The sequence below is a fragment of the Thalassophryne amazonica genome, unplaced genomic scaffold, assembly GCF_902500255.1.
Source record: "Thalassophryne amazonica unplaced genomic scaffold, fThaAma1.1, whole genome shotgun sequence".
Classification (NCBI taxonomy): Eukaryota; Metazoa; Chordata; class Actinopteri; order Batrachoidiformes; family Batrachoididae; genus Thalassophryne; species Thalassophryne amazonica.
The window spans coordinates 13,653-36,541 of NW_022986243.1; the positions used below are offsets into that span (position 1 = coordinate 13,653).

At 41.7% G+C, this 22,889-nt stretch overlaps 1 protein-coding gene across 3 annotated transcripts in view; it reads right to left on the reverse strand.

Annotated features, from left to right (window-relative positions):
- Nucleotides 1–559: 559 nt before the first annotated feature.
- LOC117505767 (signal-transducing adaptor protein 2-like) overlaps nucleotides 560–22,889 on the reverse strand; it is a 114,754-nt gene continuing 92,424 nt past the window's right edge. The window contains exons 8-13 of one of the 3 annotated variants that reach the window (XM_034165311.1): nucleotides 19,216–19,318; nucleotides 19,041–19,130; nucleotides 15,140–15,205; nucleotides 14,893–14,943; nucleotides 939–980; nucleotides 560–844 (exon numbers count right to left, since the gene is read on the reverse strand). In XM_034165311.1, coding sequence (XP_034021202.1) covers nucleotides 795–844; nucleotides 939–980; nucleotides 14,893–14,943; nucleotides 15,140–15,205; nucleotides 19,041–19,130; nucleotides 19,216–19,318 — 402 coding nt within the window. In that variant the 3' untranslated portion in view covers nucleotides 560–794. Of the gene's footprint in view, nucleotides 848–938; nucleotides 1,056–14,892; nucleotides 14,944–15,139; nucleotides 15,206–19,040; nucleotides 19,131–19,215; nucleotides 19,319–22,889 lie in introns of all 3 variants that reach the window. The other 2 variants (XM_034165310.1, XM_034165309.1) reach the window with 2 other exon arrangements.

Below are 22,889 nucleotides of genomic sequence, written 5' to 3' on the forward strand. Positions count from 1 at the left end.
GCTGAAACCGACTTCTTCTGAAACTTCTCTCTTCTCTCACGACGTCCTGGATCAATAGAGCCTGAAATGTGGAGGTTTTCAGCTTGAACAGGCTGACGACGGCGGCTGAGAGTGCTGCGCGATGTCTCGCACCGTGGGAAGTCCTTAAAGCGACAGTATCACCTCAAAATCTCTCATCAGCCGTTAAAATTTTCACTGAAAACCAGCTTAATTTTTCGAACCGTGTCCACTTCGATGTGTCTCACAGGTTTAGAAAAAAGTTTGATCAAACAAAGCGCCAGTCTCTCAGCAACTTCTCAGACAAAGGAATTCCGACGAGGGGCTGGACGACTCCTCCCACAAGGAGTGCTCACAGGCGAATGACGTCACAGACAGGCGTGGAAAAACTCACGCATGCGCACGAGGGTTCAAGCATGTCTGACGTAAAAACATATGAATGAAATCCATATAGTTTTTGAAAAAAATAAAAAGGACCGTTACTTTATTGACAGCCCTCATATATATATATATATATATATATATATATATATATATATATATATATATATATATCAGTGCTGTTGTCAAAGTAAATGTGCCAAATGCACTTGAGAAGGCTGGAGTGTGTTTACAGTGGGTTCATCTGTTCATGAGAATGTTTCCAGCGGCTTTTCTGCTGATGGTGAGCTGAGGATCACAACATCTCCAGTCACAGGGACATGAAGGTGACATATGGCCCAAATCGCTGCTACTGTCAGTCAACACGCTGGCTTTGTGTTTTTTTTAACAAGTGCTGAGGTTTCCATCAGGAGGGGTCACTTCACAGCCCGCCTCTTTTCTAGGGCCTGTTTGAGCTCTGACAATGCTGCTGGAAAAACAAGACCTGCGATCAGGACATGGAACAGAAGACAAGGTCCAAACATGTGTCTAAAATGGTCAGTGAAGATGGAAGGACTCACTTTGTTCAAGGGGGGCAGCCCGGCTTCCCATTGTCTTCTTGTCTGTGGAGATGGAAGAAGAGGCAGCTGAGAAAGACGCGATCTTTTTGCGAGGAGCAGGACGTGGAGGCATCATGGCTAAAGACCAAAAGCACAAGCAAAGACAAAGCTCACCTTTGAGTTCTTGTAAAATCATGAAAAATTAAATGGACTTGTGCAGATTACTTTAGCTTAGTCTTGATACATACGAGGTATCAGTGTACTGGGACATCTTTCACATGAGTGGCATCAGTTTTATGTGGAGGCTGACCAATATGGAGTTTTTGGTGACCGATACCAATATCCAGCCATCCATTTTCTATACCCGTTGACTCGAATTAATGGTCACGGAGGGCTGGAGCCTCTCCCAGCAGTCATAGGGTGTGAGGCGGGGTACACCCTGGACAAGATGCCAGTCGGCCGCATATATACAAACAAACACATTCACACCCACACGCACACCTACTGCTGTGCGTACACTCTGCTATGAAACACGAATCCAAAAACAAAAGACATAGACAGGGGCACTGTCTATGTCTTTTGTTTTTGGATTCGTGTTTCAGTTTGTTTGTCTGTTGCCCACACCCCCTTTTGGTTTTCTATGGGTGTGTGTGTGTGTGTGTGTGTGTGTGTGTGTGTGTGTGTGTGTGTGTGTGTGTGTGTGTGTGTGTGTGTGTGTGTGTGTGTGTGTGTGTGTGTGTGAGAGCCTTCCTGCTTCGTGGCCGAGTCTTATGTGAGTCCCCGTGTGTGTGTGCCCCTGGGACGTGTCTGTCTGAAGTTGGTGTGAGCATGTGTCTGTTTCCTGGATCATGTCTGGAGTCCCGTGTGGGTCCTAAGTGTTTGCGTGTGTGTATCTGTCAGTCGTGTGGGTCTGGTCTCCCCAGTGTCTGCCATGCGTGTGTGCCCCATTTCATTGTGTGTGTGTGTGTGTGTGTCTCCCGCTGCCAGTCTGCTTTGTGTTCCTTCTGCTGTCTGTGCGTCTATCCATCCCTACGCGCGAAGTCCTCCGCATGTCTTTTCATGCCGAAAAAGTGCTGATGTCAAACTCTTCTGCCATTTCTCTGGTAGTCAGATGACGTCCCGGATCAACAAAGCATTTACTTTGGAAATGAACGGCACATTCCACTGTTACAGAAGTTTTTTGTCATGAAAAGACGTGCGGAGGACTTTGCCCGTCGGGACGGAGGCGCAGAGCACAGAACAAAAAGCAACGCCGTGATGAAGCCTCACAGGACATGTTGTGGCATGTCCAGCTCATCCACAATTTCTCGGATAGTCACACAACTGAAAAGCCACCGAAAGCCGTCTGAATTTTCCGAATGGTGCAAGAACTGGGCATGTTAGGGCATGTCCTGTGAGACCAACACGGAGGTGCTTTCGTCCCGCGCCATGAGCGGCTCCGTGGCGAATTTCTCTGCTCCTCTTTCCGTTACAAAAACTCCTGTAACAGTGGAATGTGCCGAAAAAGTGCTATGTCCAGCTGTCTTGCCACTTCTCTGGTAGTCAGACGACGTCCCGGATCAACAAAGCGTTCACTTTGGAAATGATCTGGTCGTTTGAGCCTTTCGATCAACGCTCGGTGCACGGTGCACCATCCGCTGTTGTGGGCCATCTTTAATCCAGTTGTAATTGTCCTTAATCTCTGTGATCCCCATAAGATCTTCACCAAAAGCCATCTGAATTTTCCAAATGGTTTCCACTTGGCTGTCTCTCACACTTTCTGAAAAAATTTTGATGAAGCAAAGCGGCAGTCGATCAGCCAATTTCCTGACAATGAAAATCCGATGAGGGGGCTAGACCACTCCTCCCACAAGGTGTGCTCACAGGCGAATGACGCAACCGACAGGCATGAAAACCGACAGGCATGAAAAAACTCACGCATGCACACGAAGGTGGCTGATGCAATCACACATGATTAAAATCCATATAGTTTTTGCAAAAAATAAAAAGGTCCGTTACTTTTCTAACAGACCTTGTATAAGCTTTAGCAAAAAGGAAAGTTTTAAGCCTAATCTTAAAAGTAGAGAGGGTGTCTGTCTCCCTGATCTGAATTGGGAGCTGGTTCCACAGGAGAGGAGCCTGAAAGCTCAAGGCTCTGCCTCCCATTCTACTCTTACAAACCCTAGGAACTACAAGTAAGCCTGCAGTCTGAGAGCGAAGCGCTCTATTGGGGTGATATGGTACTACGAGGTCCCTAAGATAAGATGGGACCTGATTATTCAAAACCTTATAAGTAAGAAGAAGAATTTTAAATTCTATTCTAGAATTAACAGGAAGCCAATGAAGAGAGGCCAATATGGGTGAGATATGCTCTCTCCTTCTAGTCCCCGTCAGTACTCTAGCTGCAGCATTTTGAATTAACTGAAGGCTTTTTAGGGAACTTTTAGGACAACCTGATAATAATGAATTACAATAGTCCAGCCTAGAGGAAATAAATGCATGAATTAGTTTTTCAGCATCACTCTGAGACAAGACCTTTCTGATTTTAGAGATATTGCGTAAATGCAAAAAAGCAGTCCTACATATTTGTTTAATATGCGCTTTGAATGACATATCCTGATCAAAAATGACTCCAAGATTTCTCACAGTATTACTAGAGGTCAGGGTAATGCCATCCAGAGTAAGGATCTGGTTAGACACCATGTTTCTAAGATTTGTGGGGCCAAGTACAATAACTTCAGTTTTATCTGAGTTTAAAAGCAGGAAATTAGAGGTCATCCATGTCTTTATGTCTGTAAGACAATCCTGCAGTTTAGCTAATTGGTGTGTGTCCTCTGGCTTCATGGATAGATAAAGCTGGGTATCATCTGCGTAACAATGAAAATTTAAGCAATACCGTGTAATAATACTGCCTAAGGGAAGCATGTATAAAGTGAATAAAATTGGTCCTAGCACAGAACCTTGTGGAACTCCATAATTAACTTTAGTCTGTGAAGAAGATTCCCCATTTACATGAACAAATTGTAATCTATTAGACAAATATGATTCAAACCACCGCAGCGCAGTGTCTTTAATACCTATGGCATGCTCTAATAAAATTTTATGGTCAACAGTATCAAAAGCAGCACTGAGGTCCAACAGAACAAGCACAGAGACGAGTCCACTGTCCGAGGCCATAAGAAGATCATTTGTAACCTTCACTAATGCTGTTTCTGTACTATGATGAATTCTAAAACCTGACTGAAACTCTTCAAATAGACCATTCCTCTGCAGATGATCAGTTAGCTGTTTTACAACTACCCTTTCAAGAATTTTTGAGAGAAAAGGAAGGTTGGAGATTGGCCTATAATTAGCTAAGATAGCTGGGTCAAGTGATGGCTTTTTAAGTAATGGTTTAATTACTGCCACCTTAAAAGCCTGTGGTACATAGCCAACTAACAAAGATAGATTGATCATATTTAAGATCAAAGCATTAAATAATGGTAGGGCTTCCTTGAGCAGCCTGGTAGGAATGGGGTCTAATAAACATGTTGATGGTTTGGATGAAGTAACTAATGAAAATAACTCAGACAGAACAATCGGAGAGAAAGAGTCTAACCAAATACCGGCATCACTGAAAGCAGCCAAAGATAACGATACGTCTTTGGGATGGTTATGAGTAATTTTTTCTCTAATAGTTAAAATTTTGTTAGCAAAGAAAGTCATGAAGTCATTACTAGTTAAAGTTAATGGAATACTCAGCTCAATAGAGCTCTGACTCTTTGTCAGCCTGGCTACAGTGCTGAAAAGAAACCTGGGGTTGTTCTTATGTTCTTCAATTAGTGATGAGTAGAAAGATGTCCTAGCTTTACGGAGGGCTTTTTTATAGAGCAACAGACTCTTTTTCCAGGCTAAGTGAAGATCTTCTAAATTAGTGAGACGCCATTTCCTCTCCAACTTACGGGTTATCTGCTTTAAGCTGCGAGTTTGTGAGTTATACCACGGAGTCAGGCACTTCTGATTTAAAGCTCTCTTTTTCAGAGGAGCTACAGCATCCAAAGTTGTCTTCAATGAGGATGTAAAACTATTGACGAGATACTCTATCTCCCTTACACAGTTTAGGTAGCTACTCTGCACTGTGTTGGTATATGGCATTAGAGAACATAAAGAAGGAATCATATCCTTAAACCTAGTTACAGCGCTTTCTGAAAGACTTCTAGTGTAATGAAACTTATTCCCCACTGCTGGGTAGTCCATCAGAGTAAATGTAAATGTTATTAAGAAATGATCAGACAGAAGGGAGTTTTCAGGGAATACTGTTAAGTCTTCTATTTCCATACCATAAGTCAGAACAAGATCTAAGATATGATTAAAGTGGTGGGTGGACTCATTTACTTTTTGAGCAAAGCCAATAGAATCTAATAATAGATTAAATGCAGTGTTGAGGCTGTCATTCTCAGCATCTGTGTGGATGTTAAAATCGCCCACTATAATTATCTTATCTGAGCTAAGCACTAAGTCAGACAAAAGGTCTGAAAATTCACAGAGAAACTCACAGTAACGACCAGGTGGACGATAGATAATAACAAATAAAACTGGTTTTTGGGACTTCCAATTTGGATGGACAAGACTAAGAGACAAGCTTTCAAATGAATTAAAGCTCTGTCTGGGTTTTTGATTAATTAATAAGCTGGAATGGAAGATTGCTGCTAATCCTCCTCCTCGGCCCGTGCTACGAGCATTCTGACAGTTAGTGTGACTCGGGGGTGTTGACTCATTTAAACTAACATATTCATCCTGCTGTAACCAGGTTTCTGTTAGGCAGAATAAATCAATATGTTGATCAATTATTATATCATTTACCAACAGGGACTTAGAAGAGAGAGACCTAATGTTTAATAGACCACAATCTTCCATTCCAGCTTATTAATTAATCAAAAACCCAGACAGAGCTTTAATTCATTTGAAAGCTTGTCTCTTAGTCTTGTCCATCCAAATTGGAAGTCCCAAAAACCAGTTTTATTTGTTATTATCTATCGTCCACCTGGTCGTTACTGTGAGTTTCTCTGTGAATTTTCAGACCTTTTGTCTGACTTAGTGCTTAGCTCAGATAAGATAATTATAGTGGGCGATTTTAACATCCACACAGATGCTGAGAATGACAGCCTCAACACTGCATTTAATCTATTATTAGACTCTATTGGCTTTGCTCAAAAAGTAAATGAGTCCACCCACCACTTTAATCATATCTTAGATCTTGTTCTGACTTATGGTATGGAAATAGAAGACTTAACAGTATTCCCTGAAAACTCCCTTCTGTCTGATCATTTTTTAATAACATTTACATTTACTCTGATGGACTACCCAGCAGTAGGGAATAAGTTTCATTACACTAGAAGTCTTTCAGAAAGCGCTGTAACTAGGTTTAAGGATATGATTCCTTCTTTATGTTCTCTAATGCCATATACCAACACAGTGCAGAGTAGCTACCTAAACTCTGTAAGGGAGATAGAGTATCTCGTCAATAGTTTTACATCCTCATTGAAGACAACTTTGGATGCTGTAGCTCCTCTGAAAAAGAGAGCTTTAAATCAGAAGTGTCTGACTCCATGGTATAACTCTCAAACTCGTAGCTTAAAGCAGATAACCCGTAAGTTGGAGAGGAAATGGCGTCTCACTAATTTAGAAGATCTTCACTTAGCCTGGAAAAAGAGTCTGTTGCTCTATAAAAAAGCCCTCCGTAAAGCTAGGACATCTTTCTACTCATCACTAATTGAAGAAAATAAGAACAACCCCAGGTTTCTTTTCAGCACTGTAGCCAGGCTGACAAAGAGTCAGAGCTCTATTGAGCTGAGTATTCCATTATCTTTAACTAGTAATGAGTTCATGACTTTCTTTGCTAACAAAATTTTAACTATTAGAGAAAAAATTACTCATAACCATCCCGAAGACGTATCGTTATCTTTGGCTGCTTTCAGTGATGCCGGTATTTGGTTAGACTCTTTCTCTCCGATTGTTCTGTCTGAGTTATTTTCATTAGTTACTTCATCCAAACCATCAACATGTTTATTAGACCCCATTCCTACCAGGCTGCTCAAGGAAGCCCTACCATTATTTAATGCTTCGATCTTAATATGATCAATCTATCTTTGTTAGTTGGCTATGTACCACAGGCTTTTAAGGTGGCAGTAATTAAACCATTACTTAAAAAGCCATCACTTGACCCAGCTATCTTAGCTAATTATAGGCCAATCTCCAACCTTCCTTTTCTCTCAAAAATTCTTGAAAGGGTAGTTGTAAAACAGCTAACTGATCATCTGCAGAGGAATGGTCTATTTGAAGAGTTTCAGTCAGGTTTTAGAATTCATCATAGTACAGAAACAGCATTAGTGAAGGTTACAAATGATCTTCTTATGGCCTCGGACAGTGGACTCATCTCTGTGCTTGTTCTGTTAGACCTCAGTGCTGCTTTTGATACTGTTGACCATAAAATTTTATTACAGAGATTAGAGCATGCCATAGGTATTAAAGGCACTGCGCTGCGGTGGTTTGAATCATATTTGTCTAATAGATTACAATTTGTTCATGTAAATGGGGAATCTTCTTCACAGACTAAAGTTAATTATGGAGTTCCACAAGGTTCTGTGCTAGGACCAATTTTATTCACTTTATATATGCTTCCCTTAGGCAGTATTATTAGACGGTATTGCTTAAATTTTCATTGTTACGCAGATGATACCCAGCTTTATCTATCCATGAAGCCAGAGGACACACACCAATTGGCTAGACTGCAGGATTGTCTTACAGACATAAAGACATGGATGACCTCTAATTTCCTGCTTTTAAACTCAGATAAAACTGAAGTTATTGTACTTGGCCCCACAAATCTTAGAAACATGGTGTCTAACCAGATCCTTACTCTGGATGGCATTACCCTGACCTCTAGTAATACTGTGAGAAATCTTGGAGTCATTTTGATCAGGATATGTCATTCAAAGCGCATATTAAACAAATATGTAGGACTGCTTTTTTGCATTTACGCAATATCTCTAAAATCAGAAAGGTCTTGTCTCAGAGTGATGCTGAAAAACTAATTCATGCATTTATTTCCTCTAGGCTGGACTATTGTAATTCATTATTATCAGGTTGTCCTAAAAGTTCCCTAAAAAGCCTTCAGTTAATTCAAAATGCTGCAGCTAGAGTGCTGACGGGGACTAGAAGGAGAGAGCATATCTCACCCATATTGGCCTCTCTTCATTGGCTTCCTGTTAATTCTAGAATAGAATTTAAAATTCTTCTTCTTACTTATAAGGTTTTGAATAATCAGGTCCCATCTTATCTTAGGGACCTCGTAGTACCATATCACCCCAATAGAGCGCTTCGCTCTCAGACTGCAGGCTTACTTGTAGTTCCTAGGGTTTGTAAGAGTAGAATGGGAGGCAGAGCCTTCAGCTTTCAGGCTCCTCTCCTGTGGAACCAGCTCCCAATTCAGATCAGGGAGACAGACACCCTCTCTACTTTTAAGATTAGGCTTAAAACTTTCCTTTTTGCTAAAGCTTATAGTTAGGGCTGGATCAGGTGACCCTGAACCATCCCTTAGTTATGCTGCTATAGACGTAGACTGCTGGGGGGTTCCCATGATGCACTGTTTCTTTCTCTTTTTGCTCTGTATGCACCACTCTGCATTTAATCATTAGTGATCGATCTCTGCTCCCCTCCACAGCATATCTTTTTCCTGGTTCTCTCCCTCAGCCCCAACCAGTCCCAGCAGAAGACTGCCCCTCCCTGAGCCTGGTTCTGCTGGAGGTTTCTTCCTGTTAAAAGGGAGTTTTTCCTTCCCACTGTAGCCAAGTGCTTGCTCACAGGGGGTCGTTTTGACCGTTGGGGTTTTACATCATTATTGTATGGCCTTGCCTTACAATATAAAGCGCCTTGGGGCAACTGTTTGTTGTGATTTGGCGATATATAAAAAAAAAATTGATTGATTGATTGATTGATTTAACTGTTTTAGTCTGTGGTGCAGTTGAAGGTGCTATATTATTTTTTCTTTTTGAATTTTTATGCTTAAATAGATTTTTGCTGGTTGTTGGTGGTCTGGGAGCAGGCACCGTCTCTACGGGGATGGGGTAATGAGGGGATGGCAGGGGGGGAGAAGCTGCAGAGAGGTGTGTAAGACTACAACTCTGCTTCCTGGTCCCAACCCTGGATAGTCACGGTTTGGAGGATTTAAGAAAATTGGCCAGATTTCTAGAAATGAGAGCTGCTCCATCCAAAGTGGGATGGATGCCGTCTCTCCTAACAAGACCAGGTTTTCCCCAGAAGCTTTGCCAATTATCTATGAAGCCCACCTCATTTTTTGGACACCACTCAGACAGCCAGCAATTCAAGGAGAACAGGCGGCTAAACATGTCACTCCCGGTCCGATTGGGGAGGGGCCCAGAGAAAAATACAGAGTCCGACATTGTTTTTGCAAAGTTACACACCGATTTAATGTTAATTTTAGTGACCTCCGATTGGCGTAACCGGGTGTCATTACTGCCGACGTGAATTACAATCTTACCAAATTTACGCTTAGCCTTAGCCAGCAGTTTCAAATTTCCTTCAATGTCGCCTGCTCTGGCCCCCGGAAGACAACTGACTATGGTTGCTGGTGTCGCTAACTTCACATTTCTCAAAATAGAGTCGCCAATAACCAGAGTTTGATCCTCGGCGGGTGTGTCGTCGAGTGGGGAAAAACGGTTAAAAATGTGAACGGGTTGGCGGTGTACACGGGGCTTCTGTTTAGAACTACGCTTCCTCCTCACAGTCACCCAGTCAGCCTGCTTGGGATCTGCCAGGTGGGAACTAACGGCGGCTAAGCTACCTTTGTCCGCACCGACTACAGGGGCCTGGCTAGCTGTAGAATTTTCCACGGTGCGGAGCCAAGTCTCCAATTCGCCCAGCCTGGCCTCCAAAGCTACGAATAAGCTACACTTATTACAAGTACCATTACTGCTAAAGGAGGCCGAGGAATAACTAAACATTTCACACCCAGAGCAGAAAAGTGTGGGAGAGACAGGAGAAGCCGCCATGCTAAATCGGCTAAGAGCTAGTAGCTACGCTAACCTAGCGGATTCCTAAAAACACGCAAAGTGAATAATTTAGAGGTGATTCAGCAGAAGGAGTGCTTTAGTTAAGGCACGTAAAGATTACACTGGGAAACAAATCGTAATCTAGATAACTAGATCAATCTAACTGCGCAGATTAAACAGCTAACAGATACAGAAAAACACCGCTGTGCTCCGGAACAGGAAGTGATACAATACCGCAGTGAGAGCCAACCACCAGTAGAGGCAAGCAAGAAATTTGCCAAGGTAGTCCCAGGTAGTCCCTGTCAGTACTCTAGCTGCAGCATTTTGAATTAACTGAAGGCTTTTCAGGGAACTTTTAGGACAACCTGATAATAATGAATTACAATAGTCCAGCCTAGAGGAAATAAATGCATGAATTAGTTTTTCAGCATCACTCTGAGACAAGACCTTTCTAATTTTAGAGATATTGCACAAATGCAAAAAAGCAGTGCTATATATTTGTTTAATATGCACATTGAAGGACATATCCTGATCAAAAATGACTCCAAGATTTCTCACAGTATTACTAGAGGTCAGGGTAATGCCATCCAGAGTAAGGATCTGGTTAGACACCACGTTTCTAAGATTTGTGGGGCCAAGTACAATAACTTCAGTTTTATCTGAATTTAAAAGCAGGAGATTAGAGGTCATCCATGTCTTTATGTCTGTAAGACAATCCTGCAGTTTAGCTAATTGGTGTGTGTCCTCTGGCTTCATGGATAGATAAAGCTGGGTATCATCTGCGTAACAATGAAAATTTAAGCAATGCTTTCTAATAATACTGTCTAAGGTCCTAGCACAGAACCTTGTGGAACTCCATAATTAACCTTAGTCCATGAAGAAGACTCCCCATTTACATGAACAAATGTTATAAAAGTTAAAGTTGTTAATGCTCTGTCAAATATATTTACCATTATAATTGTCTTAGTAATTGATTGAACAATGCCATGGAAGAGGAATTATACAGAGAGCACAGATAACATTGAGGAGACGAGACATTATTTCATCAATGCATAATGAAAGATTCCGTAATTATTGTATGGCCTTGCCTTACAATATAAGGCGCCTTGGGGCAACTGTTTGTTGTGATTTGGCGCTATATAAATAAAATTGATTGATTGATTTAAAAATCGATCAGGAACAGAGTTTGAAACTGGCTTATGCTATCAAATGATTTCACATAAGGAACTTTGGAACACCTTGGGACTGTATATAAGTGGCATGAAAACTGGATGTACTCTGAACCATTTACATAAAAAATGGTAATCCTTCAAATGGTGATACAAGCACCAAATTCAGCACAAATACTCCTTATACATTACTCTTGGAAAAAACTGACTGGGCACTTGAATTTTCAATAGGCAGCCAGGTAGGGGTCAATTAAAGAATTACACAGGGGTCAAAATATAAAAATTCTCCAATCTTATTGAAAACTATACATTTGTCTGAATGGAAAAAGGTATAGTTTAGGCTAACTATGACTGAATGCTTTGGAGTTATGCCCTAAAAACAGCATAAATGGGCACAAAGGTGTTGTGGTTCAGTTCTGTTGGGTTGTTTTGGGTTATTTTCGGTGTGTTGTTCCATGCCCAGGGTCAGTGAGAATGTATGTGCGCATGCCTGAGTACGTGTGAATGTGTGTGTGTTTGATCCTGTGTGTTGTCGTGTGCATGTAAGAGTGTGTGTCTGTGATATAAGTGGGTATGTCTTTGTGTTAAGCACACATGTGTGCGTGTGTCTTTGGGTGGCTGTGGGGTTCCATTCCATAGTTATTTAGCATAACTGTGTTAGTGTTCCAACTCAATAGGAGGCCGATTATCATGTTTTTGTCTGGATTAAGGGCCCCTTCACATATAGTGCGAATTTGGTAAAAGTGCACACGAAGCGCGCATGAAGCAGGAATTGTATGCAAAACATTTAAATTCATAGCTGCCTTGAATGCATCGTACACCTGTTACTACAATTATTTGCCCAGCGGCTGAAAGACAGAGTGTGCGCTGTGCGAGCCCATCGAACGCTCTCGTGGCAGTTGTCAGCCAGATTCCGGCTGACACACACGAACATCTAACACCGCTCATTTGGCACTTAGAAAATGTGTGGCTATTCGCATTATCATCACGAAAACAGTCAGCAGACAATCATTGTTGAGCTGGATGTGAAATTTGTCTAAGTGCTCCTTGACTGTGGAGTTGCCAAGTGCACGTGACATGCCAGAGTGTCGGCTCTCCCCCAACACGTGCATGCGTGTGGTTCGCGCACCCCCCCGCAGAGGAGGCGCCTCTCATCTGATCACAGAGTGACACCTTGGTCTGTGCACTGAACGGACGGGGGCGTGGCAGCTGTTGACAACTCTGGTCTTGGACATAAGAGCTGCAGAACACGCACCGTGTTTTGATGGACACGTGCATGTGTATGCTTGCTGTCCTCACATTGAAATACATAAAAACATCTTTCGCTTCTGCCAGTTGGCTTTAGAGCACGCACATTGACAGGCTGTTCCAGCTGGACCAGACCGTCAGTTCATGTGGACATGCAGCAGGCGATCTGAACGTCACGTCTGCAGCAGAAATATATCAGAAATATGCCGTACCAAATACCGTTTGGTCAGTTATCACAGCACTTTTTTCTTTTTTTAAAACCCCCATTTCCAATGAAGTTGGGATGTTGTGTAAAATGTAAATAAAAACAGAGTACAATGATTTCCATATCGTCTTCAACCTATATTCAACTGAATACACCCCAAAGACAAGATATTTAATGTTCAAACTGATAAACTTCATTGTACTGTGCAAATATTTGCTCATTTTGAAATGGATGCCTGCAACACGTTTCAAAAAAGCTGGGACAGTGGTATGTTTCCCACTGTGTTACATCACCTTCCTTCTAACAACACTCAATAAGCGTTTGGGAACTGAGGACACTAATTGTGAGTGTTATGATTGGGTATAAAAAGAGTATCCCCAAAAGGCTCAGTCGTTCAAAAGCAAAGATGTGGTGAGGATCACCACTTTGTGAACAATTGCATGAAAAAATAGTCCAACAGTTTAAGAACAATGTTTCTCAACGTTTAATTGCAAGGAATATAGGGATTCCATCATCTACAGTCCGTAATATAATCAGAAGATTCAGAGAATCTGTAGAACTTTCTACACATAAGCAGCAAGGCTGAAAACCAACATTGAATGCCCGTGACCTTTGATCCCTCAGGCAGCACTGTATTAAAAACCGACATCATTGTGTAAAGGATCTTATCACGTGGGCTCAGGAAAACACTTCAGAAAAACCATTGTCAGTTAACAGTTTGTCTCTACATTTACAAGTGCAAGTTAAAACTCTACCATGCAAAGTGAAAGCCAAACATCAACAACATCCAGAAATGCCGCCGCCTTCTCTGGGTCCGAGCTCATTTGAAATGGATAGACGCAAAGTGGAAAAGTGTGCTGTGGTCTGACGAGTCCACATTTCAAATTGTTTTGGGACATCATGGATGTCGTGTCCTCTAAACAAAAGAGGAAAAAAGACCATCCAGACTTGTTACCAGCACAAAGTTCAAAAGGCCAGCATCTGTGATGGTATGGGGGTGTGTTAGTGCCCATGACATGGACAACTTACACATCTGTGATGTATGGGGGGTGTTAGTGCCCATGGCATGGACAACTTACACATCTGTGATGGTATGGGGGGTGTTAGTGCCCATGACATGGACAACTTACACATCTGTGATGGCACCATCAATGCTGAAAGGTACATCCAGGTTTTGGAGCAACACATGCTGCCATCCAAGCACGTCTTTTTCAGGGATGTCCCTGCTTATTTCAGCAAGACAATGCCAAGCACCTTCTGCACGTGTTCCAACAGCGTGGCTTCATAGTAAAAGAGTGCGGGTACTAGACTGGCCTGCCTGCAGTCCAGACCTGTCGCCCATTGAAAATGTGTGGCGCATTATGAAGAACAAAATACGACAACGGAGACCCCGGACTGTTGAACAACTGAAGTCGTACATCAAACAAGAATGGGAAAGAATTCCACCTACAAAGCTTCAACAATTAGTGTCCTCAGTTCCCAAACGCTTATTGAGTGTTGTTAGAAGGAAAGGTGACTGTAACAAGTGGGAAACATACCACGTCCAGCTTTTTGGAAAACTGTTGCAGGCATCCATTTCAAAAGAGCAAATATTTGCACAAAAACATAAAGTTTATCAGTTTGAACAGTAAAATATCTTGTCTTTCTGGTGTATTCAATTGAATATAGGTTGACGAGGATTTGAAAAATCATTGTATTCTGTTTTTATTTACATTTTACACAACGTCTCAACTTCATTGGAATTGGGGTTGTAATAAATATCTGCTTGTTGATTTTAACCATTTCACACTCCAGCTATGAGAGAGTGATTGTGGTGCAGTGGTAAAGTTACTGTCTGGTAATCAAAGTGTGTAGGTTCAAATCCCGTGAGTGAGATTTTTTTTTTTATTTAACCAGGGTTATTTAACAATGGGGTTCTGTATTGCGTCCCCTTTTAAGTATTATTTATATCAACCCAGTGATATTCACTAATTATACAGCTGGTTTGTATTTTATTTTCCTCCACACCAGCAGCATGATGTGGTCCAGCTCGTGCCACAGTGTGGTCAGCTGCAGCAGCTCGCACTGTGTTCCTGCTTGAAAGACATCATCGCGTGCACAAACTGTCGCACCGGGATCATGCACGCCTGCGTATGGGCGCGATGTTGTGTGGTGTGCTAATTTGCACTGTTTCACTGTACTTTGACCAAATTCGCACTCGGGGCCCTAAACATTTGTGCCAGAAAACACTGCACAACAGAGTCAAACTTGAAAATACAGTGACACCCTTAAAGCTGCAACAGCTTTGCTAATGTGTAACATTTATTATTCTGAAGATATCTTACGTGTGGCGGGAGCTGCTGAAGTATCGTCTGCCTCTCTGTCAACCTTCAGTGCTGTTGGAACACAGAGATAAGAAATGGGAAAAATATAGTCAATCAATCAATCAATCAACTTTTTTCTTGTATAGCGCCAAATCACAACAAACAGTTGCCCCAAGGCGCTCCACATTGCAAGGCAAGGCCATACAATAATTATGATAGTGGCACCTGTTTGAGGATAAGGGGTGAATAGTAACACAGTGATACTCACGTATGTCATTCTGATAAACATGTTGTTCTGGTTTTGGAGCTGGATTGGAGGACGGGCGTCTGAGAGCTGCAGAGAGACAGTGAGCAAATATTTCATCACTCACATACGGAAACAGCCAAAAACAGACACAACCCGTTCCTGCACTTGGAGCTCAGCTTGGCACCAATGGTGACGAGGGACAAAATCAGAATCATTTTGGATGTGGTGGAAAGCAGAGAAACTTTCTTTGTGTTCTGAGTGAGATTCTTGTTCAGATGTGTCGGAGTCAAGTTTCGGAGCAGTCGCTGGTGCTGTGCTTTGCCACATCCATGACACCATGGACCAGAGTGTGGCTGGTCCAGAGTGCAATACAGGGAGGTGCCACGCATTGTCTGTGCCCACATAGGTGCTGACTATGCTGGGGTTCCTTGGAACTGGGGCATTCTAGCGGAAGCTAGCCGATCGGTCAGAAGTAGGGTTGCGTATTGAGAACCGGTTCTTTTTGGGTATCGTTAAGAATTGATTCGATCCACTGACATCAATAGCCTTTTTGCTTACAATTCGTGTATCAGTCCTTGGAGCAGCTGTTGTTTTGAGGGTGTTTGTCAAATGATCATTTCTCTACATTGATTACAGAACCTGCAGCGGCTCTGTAATCAACCGCTTTTGCAGCGCGACTCCACTTTGAAGTGCAAACCAATGAAGCAATGCTTTGATCTGCTGGCTCGTTGCTTCTTTGAGTCGCTGCTCTTCAGAAGCAGCAAGTCTGCTTCTTAACCCTCTCAAAGTCATTAAAATACTGAATGTCAATCATGAGTCACTTTTGTGTGGATTAAAGTCACTAACTGGGACTCTTGTCTTGTTGCAGTCAAGAAACAAGAATCATCCTCTGTTCCGTTGGCACAGCTCAAACGCTGTGTCCTCTCTGCCGAGACAGAGTCCAGTCGGAATTAATAACTTCAAAATGAATTGCCCGCTTTAAATAAAATTGACACCTCTTACAAAACTTTGTAATACAGACAGAAACTGCAATCGACTAAACCGTTTTCTCCTCCCAAAATGAGATGTCCGGGCTTCTTTATAAATGACATCCTGACATGCAGCACAGCTGTAAGAGCTCAGCTCAGAGATATGGAAAGACATTCATCATGCCAATATTGTCTGAAAGGAAATGCTTTGACAAAAACTACAGATTTGTTTATTTGTGTTATGTCCATAGATCAAGGATCCACCATGTAGAGTTATTATGTCCAAAGTTTAAGGATCCAGTGACCAATTCATGTTTATTTACTTAAGACTCAATAAAATGTTGATGACATAGCAAAATCTGTAAAGCCTACTTTTAGTACACAGAAAATCACAAGAGGTATCGATAAGGAACTGATAAAAGGAGTCGGATAGATAAGCAGAATCGATAGATAAAATCTATCAATACCCATCCTAGTCAGGAGTGTGCCAGTCAACCTTGAGCCAAGCCAGCTGTGTGGAACACATTCATCCAAATGTCATCCAGGTACATCACATTCCATCAAAAAAGCACAATTTGCAGTGACAGCTGGTTTCCTGAATGTAATCAGAGCTACTGACTGCACACATGTTGCTATAAAGACACCGTCATATGATAAATTTGTTTTTGTTAATAGGAAACATTTTCATTCCATCAATGTTCAAATCATATGCGATGCACAAATGCATCTAATGAACATCATGGCTAGGTGGTCTGGTTCAAAGCATGACTCATTTATCGTGACTAACAGCGTGGTTGGGGCAGGTTAGTCTCACTTTTTTCATGCTCCTGGCACGAAATGAGTGACATGTCTGTGACACTGTTTTCTTTATTTTAGTATTTCTAATCCTACCCTTTCTCATAACCATAACATAATCGTCTCCCTTCCCCTAACCACAACCCTCCCAGACACCTCTCAAAACCCCACCCCGTGTCACCCTGCATTTCATGTCCCCGTCTGGCACCGTGCACGATAGGTTGTGTAATGAGTAAATAGTTTATTCATGTAATTGTTCCAAATGAATCCAGCACGTGCACATTTGGACATTTGCACATTCAATATGGTTTTTCTTATTATTATTTTTGTTTCTTGATGAATGAAACTAGAACTTCTTAATAAGCTCCTGTTTGTTTCCCTGTGGTCAGTATTTGTCAGTAAACATGTATGTGAAGTTGTGATGTCATACACTATCAGCTGCAGCGCACCTCTTTTGTTTTTTAGCTTTAGTGTGTGTGTGTGTGTGTGTGTGTGTGTGTGTGTGTGTGTGTGTGTGTGTGTGTGTGTGTGTGGGTGTGTGTGTGTGTGTGTGTGTGTGTGCACCACGGCTGTGAAATGAAAATTGTGAAATCTGCTGAAAATTTGCAGGCGTTCGAGCTGGGTCTTTTTTTATCTCATACATTTTCAGCATCTCCTGGAAGAAAAAAAAATCTCAAAAGAAGTGCATATTTAAATGACCCTGTATTCAACTTTTTAGTTGACCTGTCAATGGTGAAATAATAGAATATGATGTGGAAGTAGGACCTGGAATGATTTTCCTCTCGTACATTAACTCAGAACAATTAAACTACATGAAATCTGAAAAGACTGTTACAGCATTTCAAAAACCACAGATAAAGCTTGGAGAATATTTGGAAAATCAAGGTAAAATATCAATAACATACCTTATAGTAAAAAGTCACATATTGTTGTGTAAATTCCTGTAAATCCACAGTGCCTTTTTCCATGAAAAAAGTCTACATTAATAAAAAGCCATTTACATTCTTGTGTAAAATCATGTAAATCCATTCAAAGCCACAATGTCTTTTTCCAATGAAAGAAAGTCTAGATTAATAATAAAAAAGTTACATAAATCCAGTTTGAACAGCACAATGTTTATTTTCCAGGGAGAGAAAAATTCTCACCATGTTTCCTGATGGCACAGTTCGTTTTTTCTGTTTATCTTTCAGATGTGTTGATGAAGCCAGCGATGATTCCATGGATTCTTGTCCTTGTCAGACTTTTTTCAAACCGTCTTTCTCGCCATCTTCACTCTGTCTGATGTCACTCCGTGGACACAGACAGACTGCAAAATTCTTTTAAAAACTTGAGAGCTCTAAAAGTTTGTGATGTCCACATGCTACATTTAGCTTAAGCATCTTACAGGAGCCACACAGTGTCACCGCAGCAACCAACCAGTCCCGCTTTACGACAACTGTCGTAACAGCTATGCTTTGAGTGGCATTTTTCCTCTGCAAAGTTCCACGGATCCGAGGACACTGATTTGTATCTGTAACACACAGATCAGTGTTCGTGGACTTATAAAACTTGCACAATGTCACAAAAAAAGGAAACGCGTTGTGCTAGGCATTTTAAAAACTCAGTGATGCTCACAATTACAGAGTACAACACTGACAACCCCCCCCCCCCCCCCCCCACGATGAAATCCACAGAATTCCTTGGATCCGAGGAGTTTTCACAGCCCTGGTGTGTGCTGCTTATTCCGGTTGACAGGGTACCAAATAAAATATCCTTCCGTATCTCCACTTCATCTGTAGCGCACACTCGGTAACATTCCTTTTCTGCCTCTGTTCATGTGGAATGATCCAGAGGGGAAGCCCCAGGTCCCATGGCCTATTTAATACACTTGCATATCTAAATGGGGCATGAACGGGGAGGAGTTGGCACCTATGCATGTGCATTCAATTTCACAATTGATTGGGATGTACAAAGGGAATGTGCTTGGATCCATGCGTATTGCCACTTTGATACATGTGAATTTTTTGTGCATACGGCAGTTCTGAGTTATAGCGTATGCCATGTTTCAGTTGGAAATCCATGCAAGTCCACGCAAGGACCCTAAAGACTTGAACCTTCATTCTCCTACAGATCCTGCAGATATCAGCATGTTTGCCTTCAGTCTGTGATGTTTCTTCTACCTGGTTTAGGAAGTAGACTCGGTGGAAGAATGTTTGATGTGGCTTGCTGAAGTGTCTTTTCTCCATTTTCTTTATCTGAGTGAATAAAACCTGTGAAAATGAAAAGCAATACATTTGTCGCCTGAAGTCACTTTAGAAATTTCTGAGAAATTCCTAAAAATTATTTTGTACACACAGATGTTCTTGTCATATGTGCCATCAATGATCAGAGGAACCAGAACCCCTTCTGTTTTTTCCACAAAGTAGTTGATGACATTGTTCAGTGTGTTACAGGAGACCTGCACACAAACAAACAAACAAACAACAAACAAACATGTTAACAGCCTTCCACATCAAAGGGAACAATGAAAACCAGCTGCAGTTCTTGAAGGTGTTAAAGACATGTGACTCAGACACGGCTGAATGACACCGGAGGTGAGCGACGTGACGAACGAAGCTCGGTGGTGAGCGACGTGACGAATGCGGCCGGCAGCATGTTTCTTGACAACAACCCACAGTCAACTTCCAAAAAACGTCCACTGTTGTTGTCTGAGATGCATCACTTTAGAAAGGAAGATTATCTGTGTGTCACACACTTCAAAACAAAAAATTTTTCTTCATCACATCAGCTTTTGTAACCAGACCACTATTAGAGGAAGGATATGACATGAACAGAGATGACGTGTCAACAGTGTCGCAAGCAGAGGTGGGACACCGCGGCTTCCGTGAATCGAAGTGCTACACATATTTTTTCCATCTTGCCACTAAAACAGTTGACTCTAATCAGTTCAGCTCTTCAGGCAGGTCAGTGCTGGACTGTGGTAAACCAGAAAATAGAACATTGCAGTAGTCCAATCTAGAAGAGATGAACACATGGATCAGGGTCTCAGCATCAGCCATAGACAGGATGGGACGAATCTTCACCATATTTCACAGGTGGAAGAAAGCAGTCAGCAATATCTCTAATGTGGAGGTCAAAGGACAGTGCAGGATCAAAAATTACCCCAAGGTTCCTCACTTTGTCAGTGTGACGTAAGCGAGTCCAGGCTGAGCGTTAACTGGCCAAACTGATGCCGATGTCTCACTGAACCAAGAGCCATCATTTCAGTCTTATCAGAGTTTAAAAGTAGGACATTTCTAGACATCCAGCTTCTCACTGATTCAAGGCAATCTTCTAAGGATCTTACATGTACTTTTACAGTTGAAAGTGTATCGAGATCAACCGAGGCTCAAGCAAAAGCCAGAGTGTAGCCACGATATATTGTGCACCAGTATAATAATACAATTTTCTGGTACAAAGATAAAGTTTTAACAATAATACTACATTATTGAAGTAAATGTGCATGGTGCAAAGAATAAGCACAAGTCAGCCGAGGACAAACAACACAACTAAAACACCCCAACTAATACAATGTCTAATTCTAGTTGAAAAGTTGTTCCCTACCTTAGCTGGATGTCTGGCACTGAGAGGAGTCTGCATGTCTCCTACAGCTGCGCACTGAATAGAAGCTTCTGCAAATTCCTGGCCCTAACAGAACATGCAATCTTGTTCGCAGTAAGGCCATGGGTTCAATTCCCACCTCCAGCAGAAGAGCGTCACAACTAGCTGTTTTACAACTACCCTTTCAAGAATTTTTGAGAGAAAAGGAAGGTTGGAGATTGGCCTATAATTATCTAAGATAGCTGGGTCAAGTGATGGCTTTTTAAGTAATGGTTTAATTACTGCCACCCTAAAAGCCTGTGGTACATAGCCAACTAATAAAGATAGATTGATCATATTTAAGATCGAAGCATTAATTAATGGTAGGGCTTCCTTGAGCAGCCTGGTAGGAATGGGGTCTAATAGACACATTGATGGTTTGGAGGAAGTAACTAATGAAAATAACTCAGACAGAACAATCTGAGAGAAAGAGTCTAACCAAATACCGGCATCACTGAAAACAGCCAAGATAACGATATGTCTTTGGATGGTATGAGTAATTTTTTCTCTAATAGTTAAAATTTTATTAGCAAAGAAAGTCATGAAGTCATTACTAGTTAAGTTAAAGGAATACTCGGCTCAATAGAGCTCTGACTCTTTGCAGCCTGGCTACAGTGCTGAAAACGAACCTGGGGTTGTTCTTATTTTCTTCAATTAGTGATGAGTAGTAAGATGTCCTAGCTTTACGGAGGGCTTTTTTATAGAGCAACAGGACTCTTTTTCCAGGCTAAATGAAGATCTTCTAAATTAGTGAGACGCCAATTTCCTCTCCAGCTTAAGGGTTTATCTGCTTTAAGCTGCAAGTTTGTGAGTTATACCACAGAGTCAGGCACTTCTGATTAAGGCTCTTTTTTTCAGAGAGATACGCATCCAAAGTTGTGCTCACTGAGGATGTAAAACTATTGACGAGATAATCTATCTCACTCACAGAGTTTAGGTAGCTACTCTGCACTGTTGGTATATGGCATTGGAGAACATAACAAGAAGGAATCATATCCTTAATCCTAGTTACAGCGCCTTTCAGAAAGACTTCTACTGTAATGAAACTTATTCCCCACTGCTGGGTAGTCCATTAAAGTAAAAGTAAATGTATTAAGAAATGATCAGACAGAAGGGGGTTTTCAGGGAATACTGTTAAGTATTTCTATGCCATATGTCAGAACAAGATCTAAAGTGTGGTTAAGTGGTGGGTGGGCTCATTTACATTTGAGCGAAGCCAACTGAGTCTACTAATAGATTAAATGCAGTGTTGAGGCTGTCATTCTCAGCATCTATGTGCATGTTAAAATCACCCACTATAATTATCTTATCTGAGCTAAGCACTAAGTCAGACAAAAGGTCAGAAGGTCAGATTGGGTTATGTGAAACCTGGCTTAAACCTACAGCTGTCCTCCCCTTAAATGAGGCCTGCCCACCAGCATATACATTTAGTCACATCCCTCGTGATGCGAAGCAAGGCGGGGGTGTTGCCCTTATTTATAAATTTAGGTTTAGCTTATTAGGTGTTGGGGGTTACAGATATAACTTGTTTGAGCATCTGATTCTCTGCTCTGCTCAGGATATTACGCACTGCCAAGGTCAGAAGAATAAAAATCAGCCGTATTACTTTGTCACTGTATATAGGCCTCCTGGCCCACATTCTGAATTCTTAGATGAATTTGGTGCATTCATCTCTAACTTGTCAACAAGTGCAGATAACATTATGATCATGGTGACTTTAACGTTCATATAAATAAGCCTTCTGATCCCTTCTGCAAATCATTTATGGAAATTGTGGATGCATTAGGATTTCTGCAATGCGTTCGGGACTCCATGCACATGAGTGGAAATACCCTGGATCTGGTTCTCGTACATGGTATTGCTGTCACGAATATTGACATCATGCCTCTTACATCAGTGGTCTTCTGATCACTCACTTATTAAGTTTACGTTTTGGCTGCCGTGTTTAGTGAACAACAACCTTATATATCATTATGGCGATGCATCAAATCCTCAACTAAGACTGAACTCGAAGCTAGACTTCCTGATGTCTTAGCTTCACATTTGGCAAATACCCAGTCAGTAGACAGACTTGTGGATAGTTTAAACTCAGTGCTCAAAACTACACTCGACATGATTGCGCCACCTGTGTTAAAACCACATTCCCTCAAATCACAGTCACCTTGGTTCAATGATTATCTGTGTGACCTCAATCATAAAGCAAGAGGTCTAGAACGGAAATGAACGTCGTTCAAATTAGAAGTATTCCACCTTGCGTGGCGTGATGCTATATTAGACTGTAAGCATGCACTGCTGGCTACAAAGTTCTTGTTCGGACACGGTGGCAACAGTTATTCATGGACAACCACTGTAGTCACTCTCCTTTTACAGCACAAGATTTCCTGGATTAC